General features: G+C 36.4%; 1 protein-coding gene across 3 annotated transcripts in view; it reads right to left on the reverse strand.

Annotated features, from left to right (window-relative positions):
- The window catches only part of WTAP (WT1 associated protein), a 25,707-nt gene continuing 9,754 nt past the window's right edge, over positions 1–15,953 (reverse strand). For 2 of the 3 annotated variants that reach the window (XM_061207446.1, XM_061207445.1), the window contains exons 4-8: positions 12,675–12,733; positions 11,499–11,626; positions 7,770–7,948; positions 2,666–2,820; positions 1–1,248 (exon numbers count right to left, since the gene is read on the reverse strand). In XM_061207446.1, coding sequence (XP_061063429.1) covers positions 665–1,248; positions 2,666–2,820; positions 7,770–7,948; positions 11,499–11,626; positions 12,675–12,733 — 1,105 coding nt within the window. In that variant the 3' untranslated portion in view covers positions 1–664. Of the gene's footprint in view, positions 1,249–2,665; positions 2,821–6,720; positions 7,553–7,769; positions 7,949–11,498; positions 11,627–12,674; positions 12,734–15,953 lie in introns of those variants that run through there. The other variant, XM_061207447.1, reaches the window with a different exon arrangement.

The following is a 15,953-nucleotide window of genomic DNA, read 5'->3' on the forward strand; positions in this document are numbered from 1 at the left end:
TACAGGTAAGATATACTGGAGTCACAGAGCAATATGCATTAACAGGATACAACAGTTCATAAAAACTGAGTAACTATGCACACAAATTTCTTAAACATTCAGTCACCTAAAGAGAAAATGCACAGATGTATGGTGGAAAAAACTGTATCTAACACTGAAACTACTATAGGACTCCTTCAACAAGTCCAACTTTCAGTGATAAAACTACTGTACTGGGCAGACCTGGCAGTCATAAACCCACATCTACGCTAACAAGTCTGAATGGTGCGTAAGTACAATAACAGCATGAATAAGAATGCCCTTACACAGCACAGGTTCTAGGATAGACACAGATTTAAACAGACATCATTGTGTTACACTTTAAGGAAAGATTTCCATTTACAACTTCACATTAACTCATATAAAAATAACCTGACCCTACACAAAATGTCCTTTTAGCAACATTCAAAGTAATTAACTGTTACAATTTCCAAAGTGGCAGAGGTATTGAAGCAAAAAAAAAAAAAAATAATAAAATAAAGGAAAAAAAGAAAAAGGGAAAGGAAAAAAGAAAAAAAAAGCACCCACAAAAAAGGCAAATTGTGACAAAAGTATGAATTAATTTTCCGGACAGTATCCTCTCCCAAATTAAATGACACTGTATAAAAATTTGCTGGAAAAAATTTTACAAAACTGAACCCTGTACATTTACACTTGAGTCCAAGCCATTCTGAACGTGGCGGGAACCCGCAGTTCGGTTACCTTTCCCACTCACTGTTTTCTCCTCTTGAGGGTCATGATTGGAGTCTGTGTCATTTGAGTGGTGTGTGAGAGAGTTTTCACTGCCCGTGGGAGAGTCTACACTTTCATACCCCGCACTGAGTTGGTTTACGTAACTACTACCTCCTCTGCCAGTTCTCTCCTCCGAGCTGTTGGAGGCCTTATTACCATTCCCTGGTGAAGAAGGGAAGTCATCTTCGGCTGTGTCCCCCTCCCTATGAAATCCAGACCCAGACGTCCTCTGCCGGGAGGAACTGCCATTACTTGGTCCGTTGGCCAGACGACTGCAGTCTTTACCTGTGGCCTCTGCCTGTCCTACAGGCTCAGAAGATGTAGTCCTGCTGGTACTCGGGCCTGGGGCTTGAGACTGCTGCTGTTGGTACTGAGCCAACTGCTGGCGCGTCTCCTTCAGTTGCTGCTGAAGAACTAGAATGGTACTCTGCATACCCTCTACTTCTTCGTCAAGTTGAATGATGAAGTCATTCAGTTCTGTGCAAAGGAGAGTCAAACCTACTTTAATCTCTTTTAACATATTTAAAAATATTTCTTAGTGCCTGCACAAAGCCAGGCAATCAGTAAATGTTTAAGTAAACAAATAAAATTATAAAATCACAAAAGAGGACTTTAAAATTTTGCTTGGAATTTTAAAATAGCCATTCAACAATGAGTTTGTTTTGGGGAGGAAGGCAAAAGCTTAAATATATTAAAGCAACCAAATTGAAATTTATTCAAACTATCTAGCCACATAAAACTGGTCACAACCCACAAAATCTGTTCCACGTTTGTTGACCTATGGGCCCACATGTCCAGCCCCTTACGCCTCATCCTCCTAGCCAATGTCTCAGCTCCACAGCAGGTTAGCCCCTGGGGAAGTGTGGTCCTCTAATACTCCAAAGAAGCCTATGCAGTCACCAAGGATTATCCCTCATCCAAGAACAAATTCAGAGAAAATAACTCTTGAAAACTGATAAAAATACAGATGTCTATTAAGTTCTAAAAAGGCCTTGGGGGTGGGGTGGGGGGGAGTTCCTTTACTACTATACAAAACCTCCTATTTACTATATTTACAAATAGTGAGAGCTAAGAACCATCACTTTGAAAAGGCAGTTTTAAAGATATTGCTTGACTAGCGACCTTCTTTGCAATTAACTACAAATTTGCAATTTGTTTAATCTCCAGAGCTTGGGTATTTTTCTTACTACTAATTTTCCTCACAAAGGAGAAACAGCATGGATGAAACTATACTTGCCCAACAAAAAAAGAGATGGCGGCTGACAATTAAGTTCCATTTGTCTTAGTAAAGAACTATTACATCTTATTCACTAAATAGGATCTTAAAAGGTAAAATCAACTATATATTTATTATTTTCTATTTTTGGCCATGCAGTGTGGCTTGCAGGGACTTAAGTTACCTGACCAGGGATCGAACCCGGCCCCAGCAGTGAAAGCGCCGAGTCCTAACCACTGGGCCGCCAGGGAATTTCCACAATCAATTATATATATTTTCAGATCCCTGGAAACAGCCAAATACTTTCAAGATTTACACTTACAGAAATTGGTTAAATGAAGATATTCCCTCTTTTAAGCACTGAATATAAATTTATATAGCTACATAATGCCTTAGTAATACAACAGCTTTTCTATCTTTTGCCAAATCCCACCCCTAAAAAACAAAAACTTCTTATGAAATTTGCACAATAAACAATTCAGGGACTGGGGGGGGGGGTGAGGGGCCCGCTAAGATTAAATGGCTTTGTTTGCTGACTCAACTGGAAATATTTCACTTATAATTTTATAGAACCATTGGCAGAGATGAGCATATACAGACTCTAATCTATAATACTCATGCCTGGCAGTATTTTAAAGCCAGTGCAAAGTTAACCAAACTTTTCAAAAAACCCCTTACCATCCTGACTGCTTTTAAGCTCCTCACTATATTTCTTCTGTAAAGCCAATTCTGCTTCAAGTTGTGCAATACGTCCCTGGGACAGCTGCCTTCCAAGCTCTTGATTCTCCTGGATAAGCATTCGACACTTCGCCATTAACTTTTTGCCTGTTTGGCTGTAAAGGAAAGAGCCATTCATCACAAAATGAAGACAAAACTCTCTACAACCTTCTTTGCTTGCGATTATTACGACGAAAGATGTAACACGTACAGAACATGACACTATGTCACAGCAGATGCCTCCCTACAATTACCATCTTCTTTTTGGAACACATCCATCTTGTACATTGCAGTATTTTGCCAATACAGCAGCAAAAATTTAAAAAACCTAAAGAAAAAGTACCTAAATGGCCACTTTTTGTTTCTATTAATAACTGATTCTGAAATCTATTTTTATCCCAAATTATAATTTGAAATAGAAACAGGCCAGTTAATTAACACACATTTAGATATACCAGTATTAGTAAAACACTAAGGTACTTAGCTTTATGGAACAGAAAAGTTCTTGAAAGGGTAAACGCAACATCAACCACAATGTAAACTTTTTAAAAATACCTAATATATAAAAATCAGCACCTATAAATATATAAATGAATGAGAGTATATTTACTCCTGCTAGATCAGCATTTTTAAGGATGCCTCTTAATAGGCAGTTCTCACAAGAATGTTTATTTACTGCATTAAGTGAGGCCTGTTCAGTAACTGTTTTTAAAAAGCCTTAGGACTATTCCTATTCACCAATCCCCCATTTAATTTCATATGATATATATACTTTTGAGCTGTCTTAAACTGAAAGTTTTTGAAATTTTAATATTGGTATGTGGTGAAGATTTTATCCATGTTGAAAAGATTACCCTTAGGACACAAAAATAAGGTTGGTGTTACTTATCATAAATAATGCAAATATGTAAGTGTCTGCCAAATTAGGAGTGCCATACTTTCAACAAATTAGTTACCAAGTGCTAGTGCAATGTACTATAGACCTACGTGCATATACACAGCAATTGCAAAAATGCAATCAATGTTCATCCTCTATGTTACTATTAAGGATGAGATGAATTTGAAGTAGTATATCAGGCAAATGAAAGCCCTATTAAAAGAATTAAAAGAAGAAAATAGAAAGTGTCAGCAAAAAAATTTTTTAACCAATAAGGTCATTCTGAACTTTACTCCATCACAAGAATATCAAACTGTCCCTATCCAAGTTTCAAAGGTAACATCACAATTATATACTTAAATTAGAACTCTTTAAAAGTCATTATTTCTGTTATTAATGAGGCTAAAGAAAAGCAGTGAAGTTTTGTTGAGACACTGTTACTGGGGCTTTTGATTGCATTTTTGCAATTGCTGTACACACACTTTTTAAATGTTTTAAAATGGGAGCACTTTGTAAATGATTCTCATTCTTTGGCTCAGTGTTGCAAGGTTCTTTTATCAATAGCACATGTTCTAACCCAATATGATTCAAGCAAAAGTTTTTAATACATTTTCCTTACACAAATCTCTGGTAAAACCTGGGGTACCACTGCGCAAAGGAGCCTCAGATGAAAACCATGAGTTAGCATGTGGTAAGGTAAGGGTTTTTTCTCTACACTGCAACTTTATTAGCTGATATTTCTGTTCATTGTTATTACAGCTCCAGATATTCCCCATTTCCTATAAGCACCCTCAGACTTTAGCCTCTACTGAACAAGAGTTTAGAAATCAAATGAGGAATAAGAAACATGCACCATCATCTAAGACAGGGGCATTCCTTCCACTTTACTGCCTATGCTCCCACAACACTGTTTTCTTGCAAAGTATATGGCATCGGTGTTTACCAACTAACCTGAGAAATCTTTTATATGAATTTTTAAAAACACAGACAATTGTAAAATCAATACATTAATTTGTGACCTGACTTAACCTCATATAAAGTATCACAAATTCTAATGCAAAAAATATTTCATTTATGAAGTCATGCCTTTTTATAAATGCCTGTTCTAAAATAATCCTACCACTTCTAAAATTAGTGATCACTTTAAAACAAAACTTCACAAAACTGCTGTTCTTTAAACATTCTGTAACTTTGTCATTTTACTATGTCATGTAAAATTTGTGTTGTGTTCATCATATCACAAAAGATGGTAAGAATCCAATTACAAGTAACTTGTCTTTGGAATAATTTTACAAAAAAAATCTAACAACCCACAAAGAAAATATAATAGGAAATAACTTAAGAGAATGATTTATAAAAAAGAATGGACACTGTACACTGCTTTGTTATCAAGGGGAAGGGAGACAGGGTATTCTGAAGAGGTGTACACACAAGTACCTAAATGTTTAAATGCAAACTGAAAACTGTCAAAACACTGCAATATATCCCTCTAACTACTCTAAAATATACGCACTGTCACATGTATGAAATATTTTAACTAAAGTGGACAACGTAATTCATGAGATCTTTCTCTCTTAAAATTAAAACAGAATAAAAAAGTAGAAAACAAAACCAAACCCACACAACCCATTCTATTTGAATTATTCCAGACAGAGTATTGATTGAGGACTATTTGTTTCAAATTAATGATGTATTTATACCACCCGATGAACTCTGGCTTATAGCCTACTTTTTACAAAGTAAAAACCCATTTATAGGTAATTAAAATAAATTATGATTCACTAATACAATGAAAATATTATATAACCATTAAAAATGGTAAGTAATTTAAATATAGTAAAAAATGGAAAATGCCCAAGGATAAAGTGGGGTGGGGTTGGGAAAGCCCTGGTACAAATCATCTGTATGTATGTATACATGTATGTCACCTTTGTTTAAAATCAATATATATATATATAATTACTGTATACGCATACAAATTATCTTGATGATACCCCAGAAATTTAAAAGTGGTTACTACTCCTGGGGACTAGAACAGGGAAGGGCAAGGTCACACCCAGGAGTAAAACTCACTTTTCACCTCCACTTTTCTTTACACTGTTTCAATTTTATACATTAGCATGTATTACCTTATTAATTAAAAAAAATTTTTTAACAGTAAGAAGAAAAAACCCACTTCAAGGTGACTGTTACCTAAGTGGCAAAGAAAGATGCTTGGCTAAATTTGAGTACATGTTAATGACACCTTTTACGAATTATTTCCTGACCTACTAAGAATACATAGGCCTTCTCTACTGTGATCTTAAATGGCATAACATAGACACAAAAGCCTTAATTCGGGCACAAGAAGCCAATTTCAAACAGACTTGGTTACTTACCCTCCAACCCCCACAAGCAGTGAGAATTTTAGAAGCAACTTCTTGCCGTGAAGTCACACAAACCACTTCTCCAGCCCACCCTCTGCCCCACAACCAGTTCCCTAAAGCACACACATACAAGATACTTACAATTGATTTGAATGATTAAGAGAGAACTTAAGTCACCCTTGTTAAAACTGCACTTAAACGTTGGGGCAATCTGGAACATTTATCTTCCACTCATCTTAGACTCCATTATCACCAAGTGAAAATTCGAATTGGTGACTTATAGAATGATCTGACGAAAAAATTCACCTCCAGGATTGGATGGAAGCATGAAGAAAATAATGCCTCTTTTATCTAAATGATCAAATGAATTTGCTAGAAATGATCACTATATTTTTTTTTTTCTCCAATTCACAAAATGTCTCACTTAGGCCAGCCCACAGTTCCAATACATTCTGTCCCCAATCTTCTGGCAGGCACCCTGTGAAGCTGTCCCACATTAATGTCTACTGCAATATCCTGGGACAAGGTGTCAAAAAGCAACAAGTGTCAAGTCTCCTTGTCTTTTATGATACCAGCTGGAAAAAAAGTAGGTCTTTAAAAAATGAGACACAGAGCCTTTTCCTTCACTTTGAAGAGCACAGCAACAATTTTTTCGAAATCAATCTGCTCTCACAGCCCCCCCCAAAACCAAAATGTTAGAAGTACAACAAAATCATCATAGTAATCCTTGAACTTAAAAAAAACAAAACCAAAACAAAAAAAAAAAAACCAACTATTTCAAGGCACATTTAATTTAATATCAAGAGTGCAATACAAAAGGCCCAAATACAATGAAGGAACACATTCCCCCATTAACACCAACGACAATGCTCTTTCAACATGTGCCTGTTGAATGGAATGGGGATTTAATAAATTTCACTACTGAAAAAAATAACGCAGTGAGTCTCATCACAGCTAATATCCTTATACAATCTAGTTGTGAAATGAATGTTTATAATGCTTCAAACAGTTTAGACCTGAAGTTTGATACCACACCTTCATTATTTGTACAGTCCTCAATAAGATTATCTACAGTATTAGCAACCATTCAAAGAACAAACCATTGAGTAAAACCACATTGATTTAAGGCTCAATCAAGTAATATGGAGCCCCAAACTAAATGGTTAAATATATGAACTACTTGTACTGACATCTATTATTTGATTCTCTCGTGACTATTAAGTTGGTTCTTAGCAAATAAACCCTTTAAAGGCAAAATTCACCTCATTTGAGTTTGACCCAGAAGTTCAACAACAATCACGAAGTCCACAGTCTTATTGGCAAAACTGATATACAGTGTCTCTAAGTCACTATGCTCAAGGTTAAGAGCGATGCATATTCCATCTTTACATTTACTGGAATTTTACATGTTCAATTCATGATTTTAAATCTCTAGGTTTTCATTCCTCCAAACTGTCTGAAGACACAGTGTGCCACAGACTTAAGACTTCTGTTTCTCCCTCTATTTTCTTCAAACAGAAACATTTCTCAAGTGTCTACATGTTCTAGAAGGGGAATTTTTCGGAGGTGGCCACTTCTTCGGAATAGTCCGACGCCATCAGGCCTCTGAAGCAAGGGGAGGGGGAAGAGAAAAAAGCTGAAACACAAGGTTCATCTGGTAAGTTTTACATTAACCATTACAAGCTGGACAGTATAAGAATGTGGCTTTTTGGCTCAAGAAGTCTGAGTCTTGGTGTGGAAACGAGTACTCGGCTGTCCCACCACAGCTTTCTCGTAGTGGGACTGTCAGGGAAGTCTTGACTGGGGAGTATGATTTGTTTACCTATCAGGCGTAAACTTCCAGGCACTCAGTTCATTTTGGGCTTGTTCCAGTTTGTCTTTAGTCTGTTCCAGTTCACCTTTCATTTTTAGGAAAAACAAGTTGATCGCTGGGTCTACCATTGTTGATCTCAGTTGGGCAACGCTAGGCTGCTGGACTTGCTTGAGGTACTGGATTTGAGTCTGTGCAAAGCAAAAAAAACCCCAATTACTACCAAATCAAAAGAAACATACCGAAGAAGATGAGATGAAATCCCTTTCATTCACTGGATTTACCAACTTGCTTGTTAAGTCCTTTCCCCCCTTGATCATAAAATTCTCTAAAAAAATGACAAATTAAAAACAACTATTTGGGAATTCCCTGGTTAGGAGGGTCTAGTGGTTAAGAGTCAGTGCTCTCACTGCCAGGGCCTGGCTTCGATCCCTGGTCAGGGACCTAAGATCCCTCAAGCTGCGCAGCCAAAGAAGAAGAAAAAATACCCCCACGAAACTATTTAAGGTTATCCATGTAGGAGTAAAGGCCATTTGATTGCACTCCGTATTTGGAAACTTCAAATATAAGGAGACTAACACGTTGGCAACCAAAACAGTACAAAATCAATCGATCAATTAATCAATCACTGTTATATTTACTAAAAATGCTGATGCCCACTGGGGGAAAAAAGCAAAGTTTAAATTATTACTTATGTAAAGTAAATCTGTGCTTATGGGAAATTAGTCTATGTACAACTTCCCTAAAAATACACCAGGTACAAGATTATAATTTAAAACATATTTGCATTTCTAAATTTAAAAATGTACAGTACTTACATATTTACATGAGTTGGCATTACAGCTTTATAAACAGCACCGTAACCCAAAATTACGCACATATTCATTTTTTTTCCCTCCAAGTAGATTTGAATCACAGCATTGTAAGGCTGGAAGGTGACTGACCTGGTCCAAACTGCTTATTTTTGAGAGATTAAATAAGCCAACTGTCCAAGGATAGTTCAGTGCCAGTACTAAAACTAGAATACTTGTTCTCAAGCCTCCTGACTCCCAATCTAGGGCTTTTTCCACCATACCAAATCCCTCTACTTACATATGAAACCTTCAACTTCAACTCTGGTTGTACTATTTACTAGCACACTAAAAATACATTTCTAAAATATGAGATACAATTTATCAGCATTAAATGCATCACTTTCTTCACACCCAAAGTAGATCTGGTTCAAGATCCTGCTCCACACTAAACCTTAAATAGGATTGAAACTAACATTTCCTAAGCAGCTAATTTCTACCATAAAAGATACAAATATACTAGGATATATTTAGTTAGTATTTCACTGAGCAAACAGAACTATTTTTTCCTCTTTCAGCTTGAGGAATTTTAAAAGTAACTCATTTTAAACCAAAAAGTACACCTATTTATTCAATATAATGCCAGCTGCTGAGGTAATCTAACAGGAATAAAGCATGCCATGTAACATATACCACGTACCGCTATCACTGAAGAAAACACTGCCTCTCTTACCCTAACATAGTTACTAGTATTTAGATACCAAAGTGAACGGCCCTCATCTGCTACACATAAGCTTGCCATTTCCTTGTGTTTGCTCCTGCTAATCTCTCTGCAAAACTGCACTGTGTTCTAACTGAAAGAGCAGTGAGTTCTTCGGCTGGCCTGTGCAGAGAAGAGCTGTAAAAAAATGTGGCTGGAAAAAGTTAGGTTCTACTTGAAAAAAATCTTAAATATAGGTTGAGATGACAAAAGGGTGATGAGGCATCACCAAAGGCCCTGATTAGGCATAATATGATCAAAACTGCCAGTGTATATGGGATGGCTGTAGAATCACTGAGGTGAGTCAACAGCACATACTATCTAGGCAACTGTTAAGGAGTATCTGGACTAGGATGTCAAGAACAGGATTCAAGAGATAGAAAGAAATCAAGATGCACTGGGTTTATGAGACATTATCATCAGCACCATCTAGTCACACTCTACCAGGTGCTAGTACTCTGAAGGTAAGATTCATCCTTTGCATGTGTAAGCATCTGGCACAGTGCCATGTTAACAGGGAAACCTAAAACTATTAATGAGTAAATGGTAGAACCTAGAGTCCTAAATATCACAAAAAAAAGGATTAAATGGTTTTGAGACTAGGCACTTGAGAAGTAGTACTCATGCCATTAGACGTGAAAATCCTAAGAGAAAAAAAAAATTGAATGGGATGGGTGGGTGTTACAGAAAGGAAAACAAAAACAAAAACCCAATATTCAAAATGTTGGTAAGACTTCTTGGAACCAAGTATCTAGGTTAAAAAAAAAAAAAAGCCAAAGGTGGGAATGGTCAATAGTTGAAGTTAGGGAAAGTAAAGGCATATGAGTGCTGAGAAAGAGAAATTTCTTAATACATTCATTAGTGACTTTACAGAAAAAATATCAGTGGCAGTGCAGATGGAAACTAAATTGGTAGAAACAAAAGGAGTGGTGAGAAGATAGAGAAAATAACAGAGGCTACTCTTTAACAGGTAAAGAAGTCATTTTGAAAAAGTGAAGGGGACTTCCCTGGAAGTCCAGTGGTTAAGACCCCACACTCCCAACGCAGGGCACAGGGGGCCCGGGTTCGATCCCTGGTCGGGGAACTAAGGTTCCACATGCCGCACAGCGCAGCAAAAAAAAAAAAAAAAAAAAAAGAAAAAAGGAAAGAAAAAGTGAAGGAAAAGGGACTAAAGACTTTTGTGGAAATGTGGACAACAGACAGCGTCTGCACAAGCAGAGTAAGGGTTGTGATTAAGCCCGAAAGAACATCTTATTGGTGAGAGAAGAAACAGAACTGTGCCCCACAGATGATTAGTCTCCAGTGACCAGAATATTGCCTTATGCATTAGATTTTAATAACTATCAAATGGAGGTTACACAAAAAAATTCAGGAAAATTTCAGCTTTTCAGGTGAGAAACAACAGGGAATTCCCTGGCGGTCCAGAGGTTAGGACTCAGCACTTTCACGGCAGGGGCCTGCGTTTGATTCCTGGTCAGGGAACTAAGATCTCGCAAGCCGCGCAGTGCAGCCCAAAAACAAAAAAACGAAAAAACAAAAAAAAGAAAGGAAAAAAAAAAACGATTAGAAACAACAGGAATAGAGCTGCCCCTATTTTATATAACTGACATATACAAACACTAAAAGAAAGGGCTAAGACTGTCAAAGACAGCATAAAACTGACTCTAAATTCAATCCCAGAGCTAGAGGATCAAATATACCATTAGATTTCAGATCTATGTAGACATGGCAAATAGTACAAATGAAAGATTAAGAATTAAAAGACATGGTAGAAGTTGATGATACTAAGAAAAATAACTTTATGCAGAAAGGGGTAAAGACAGCAGAGGAGAAACTAATCAGACGGCTTGCTTAGTAAAGCGTAAATGCTGCTTATACCCTCAGATATCAGTTACTTAAAGATATCTGAACCAATATACGAATTCTTATAAATCATGGAGATTTCAGAGAATAACTTAAGATTTTTGACTTCTTGGCCACAGAAAAATTACTTTAAATCCAATGATGAAAGGTTATCTATCAAAATTTTACATTTAGCACATTTAAGCTCAAAGCATTTCTACCTTAACAAAATGTGCATCTAAATTCGTATTAAGTATACAAAATTAGCTTAATGTGAATGAATACATGTCATAATGTGATCCAAACCCCAATTCCTCAAAAAGACTTTAAAACATTTGAAATACTTACAGTACACTCTTGCATCTCTTGCTCCTTGGTTGCTAGTCGCATTACAAGAATGTTTTCCCTGCGTGCAGACTCTTGCTGTTGTTGCTTTAGTTTTTCTTCAGATTCCCTTAAGCCAGTTACATCATTAGCTGATGATTAAAAGGAAAAAAAACCCCAACATCATGAAATATAATTTCAAGATCAAACTGAACTAACCAAAAGAAAGTTCTGATTGCCTTTGAACAGATGATAAAAACCAAGGTAAAAAGTTTAAGTCTTTACTTTCTATTCTATCAATGCTTTTGTAACAATGAAATTTGTTCCTGATCATGAGTGCTCTTTTAGGAGTTAGTGCTGTTATACGGGTCCACAGCCACTTAATGCTAGACGGGATTACGTTGTTATAGTCTAATCTGTTGCCAACAAACACCAGGAAACTTCATTTATTTGCATTTGTTTATACTATGAAGTATTCACAAAGTCCTGATTAGTACCGTTTTTAACCTATTCAATATAAACATGCCCATAACTGCAGAGACAATTATTACTTTAAGCTTTCATAATGTTCACAACTTCTATGGATTATACTATAATCATACAATAATTGAGATTTTAGGATATTAAGCTTTCTGAACTTGGAAAAGTGTACTGGTTTTTATACTCACAAATAGTATGTTACTCTAACTCAGTGAAAAGTGACAAAGACTAAATTAGTCTGAAATGATAAACTTTGTTGTATTATTTTTAGCAGACGTTGAAAAATCCATAAATACATAGCTATACCCTATTGTTACAATGTAAGCTATCATAAATTTAATACTGGTTGCTTCTCTCTTCTAGAGTAATAACTCATGTTTCACTTGAAATTTCTCTGTGGAAGGGACACATCAAGGAAAGTTTCAAGTAGTTGTGAATTTCCCTATCTATGCTCTCTCAGAACCTTGTAGTTCAGTTAAAAGAGAGGTGCTATTATAAGATTATTGCAGGTTGGTCTTCTTCAATGACTGCGAACTCTTCAAGAAGAGAGAGCGTGTCTCATTCACCTATTTCTTAGCACCTAACACAGTGCCTGGACAGAGTTCCTCAATAAAATGCTTGAATAAAAATTACTTAGTAAAACCAGTTATCCTGTGCTTATAACAACAATCTAAAAGGCAATAGTCACATAGTCTTTAGGAAGCTAAAACTCAAACTTACAGTTAAGATCTGTGTACTTGCCCTCCAAAGCTTGCACATATGCTTCATATTGTTTCCACCTAGTACAAAAATAAATCCATATTAGTTGTTATGTTTAAATTGCTTTTATTAAATATACTAGAAAACCACATCCATAAGCTTTAAGTAATACTGAGAATTCCACTGCATGAATTTTAATATCTCTTCCATTTTGAGATAACTATAAATCTAGTTTAACCCATAATAAATGAGTCACTTCAAAATTATTCCTTCTCAACTTACAAGAGTTAGGTAAATGGAAACACAGAGAAAAGTGTTCCCTGCTGAGAATATACCAAGCAGTGTTCCCATGGGTCAGATCACACACCATACAGGACTTTGTATCACTGATGTTAAGCATGTTGCCTGGATTATGGAAGCTGACTGAAAAACTTAACACTACTTTTCAGATATGCTGTCCACCTCAAACAAAAGGCATTTTAAAAACATGCCTAGGGACTTCCCTGGTGGTGCAGTGGTTAAGAATCCGAATGCAGGGGACATGGGTTCCAGCCCTGCTCCGGGAAAATCCCACATGCTGCGGAGCAACTAAGCCCGTGTGCCACAACTACTGAGCCCACACTCCAGAGCCCGCGTGCCACAATTACTGAAGCCTGCGTGCCTAGAGCCCGTGCTCTGCAACAAGAGAAGCCATTGCAATGTGAAGCCTGCCCCCCTCAACCAAGAGCAACCGCTGCTCGCCGCAACTAGAAAAAAAGCCCGTGCACAGCAACGAAGACCCAACGCAGCCAAAAATCAATAAAATTAAATAAAATTAAAAAAACATTAAAAAAAAAATTTTTTAAGTGCCTGATTATAAGGGACTGAAGGTTATCTCGGCTCTTAAGTGAAAATACCATGTGACTCTCTCAAAGTAAAAAAAAAAAGGAGGGGGGGGAAGAACATACTATTTTTCAAAAGCATATCTAATTAGCAGAAACAACTTCCATACGTGCCATATGCCATCAGGACCTTTCTTCATTATATTCCTCTACCCTCAAAATACAGGCCATACTAGCTGCTCTTGGTAATTACTGCACATAATGAACTTCCCCCAGTCTTATATGTAAGCAACTGCTCCTGGAAAGTAAGCTGTCTGCCACCTTGCTTACTGAAGAGCTGTTTTCAAAGTGCTCATTAAAATTTACTTTGATTTTAGAAAATATTTTTATAATCTTAAAACCTTTGACAAGTTTGCTATGAGATTTATTAACATTACAACACAATGAACAAAAATATTCCATAATATCAAGCTAATCCATTCTACATAAAGACTAGGCCAAGGGCATGCTCATTTTTATGGCCTCTACAACCTAGGACACAAAAAGGAGTTCATTCAACGTTTTGGGATGAATAAAGATGTTTTGTGGAGATTATATAAGAACTATTTATTTTAGAGGAAATGAGAAATATAAAAGCTCAGGGACTTCCCTGGTGGCGCAGTGGTTAAGAATCTGCCTGCCAATGCAGGGGACGTGGGTTCGAGCCCTGGTCCGGGAAGATCCCACATGCCGCAGAGCAACTAAGCCTGTGCACCACAACTACTGAGCCTGTGCTCTAGAGCCCGCGAGCCACAACTACTGAAGCCCGAGTGCCTAAAGCCCGTGCTCCACAACAAGAGAAGCCACCGTAATGAGAAGCCCGCGCACCCCAATGAAGAGTAGGCCCCGTTCGCCACAACTAGAGAAAGCCCAGGTGCAGCAACAAAGACCCAACGCAGCCTTAAATAAATTAAAAAAAATATATATATATATATATAAAAGCTCAAACCAAACATCCTCATCAAGTAGAAAAAGAGACTAAGTAGCAGTTAATTTAAAATCACAAAGAGAATTAATGAGGAAAAAACCTACTTAAAAGTCATAAATGAGAAGTCCCTAAATAAAGAAATTAAACTGACCTCAAGAATATAAATTGCACGATTTTAAAAACCTTAAAGGTAACTTAACATAAAAAATTGTTCCTGATTTTTAAATTACGATTATAGTACCGATTTCTCCCCCAAAAGTTAAATCAAGAAACGACACATATTAACCAGAGGAATTATCTAAGAGAGGATAAAAGGCAAGGAGTGTACCATATCAGAGGTACAAAGAGAACATCAACACGAGCGTTAGTATATCACAAGCGTCTACATCAGCAGGGAAGGGCAAGAGTATTTTAAAATACTAAGTATTTAAATTTTATGTGCAGGAAAATGAAGGTATGCAATAGAAAAACTGTTCTATGCATGAGATTACGGTAAAGGAAAATAAAGAGCATGTCTGCAATAGAGTAGCTAGTTAAGTCAACAAGGGTGGGAAATTATCAGGCTCTAGGAAACAATGGAGCATGTCATCCGTGTTTCCCTCTCATAAAACCACCTTTTCTCTCCCCAACTTCCACTCTGTTAAATTTACTCAGTTCCTCAAGTAAAAATTCCTTGAAATTTCTAGAGGAAAAAGTTCAGTGAACTTGCAGGTTGCCCTGAAAAACATTCATTTTATTTTTATCTAAAAGTTACCTCGTAAAAAACTTACCATAGTGATAAAATGCAAAAAGAATATATTTAAGTTATAAAATACAAAACAAGCGTGATCCCATTTTCTGATTTCTTACATTTGAAAAATGAATAATATAATGCTGTACTTGACAATCTGCTTTAGTAAGACATTTTAAGATAACCACAGAAATTCAGACCTGGAAGTCATCTTTAAAAGTAATTTAATCCAACTGCTTTAACTTGCAGATAATAAAATGAAAGATATAAAGTTAAATGAGTTGACCAAGGTCACAGTTATGAGAAAGAGTAACTTTGCTTCACCAGTAAATAATATATTTCTTCCACAACAAGAAGAATATCCTTAAGGAGTACAACTTTTCCATATGTTACGCAGAAAAGTAAAAAAATTAACTACATCAAAACAAGTCTATTCATTTGGTAAACTGAAAGCTTCCTGAGAGCAGGGTCTTTCCCCATAGCAAGTTATACATATGAAGTACAAATGCTTTTCAAGTTAAAGTTCTGAATATTTGCCCTCTACAAGAAAAAAATTCAGGTTACCTATCAGTCTAGAAGTTAGTTACCCAAGCTAGTGCTTTAGTTCTTTAAAGTGTTATGCTTTCCCCAATGTTTATATAATGAAGAAACAGGCCGTGGGAAGGGGTTCAAAAAATATATTAAATGATTTGAGGATGTATTAACATTAAAAACAAAACCTCACATAAAGATAAACACTATAGTACAGAATCACAACATAATGTTCTATAGAAAGATTTTTA

The sequence above is a fragment of the Eubalaena glacialis genome, chromosome 12 (assembly GCF_028564815.1).
Source record: "Eubalaena glacialis isolate mEubGla1 chromosome 12, mEubGla1.1.hap2.+ XY, whole genome shotgun sequence".
Taxonomy (NCBI): domain Eukaryota; kingdom Metazoa; phylum Chordata; class Mammalia; order Artiodactyla; family Balaenidae; genus Eubalaena; species Eubalaena glacialis.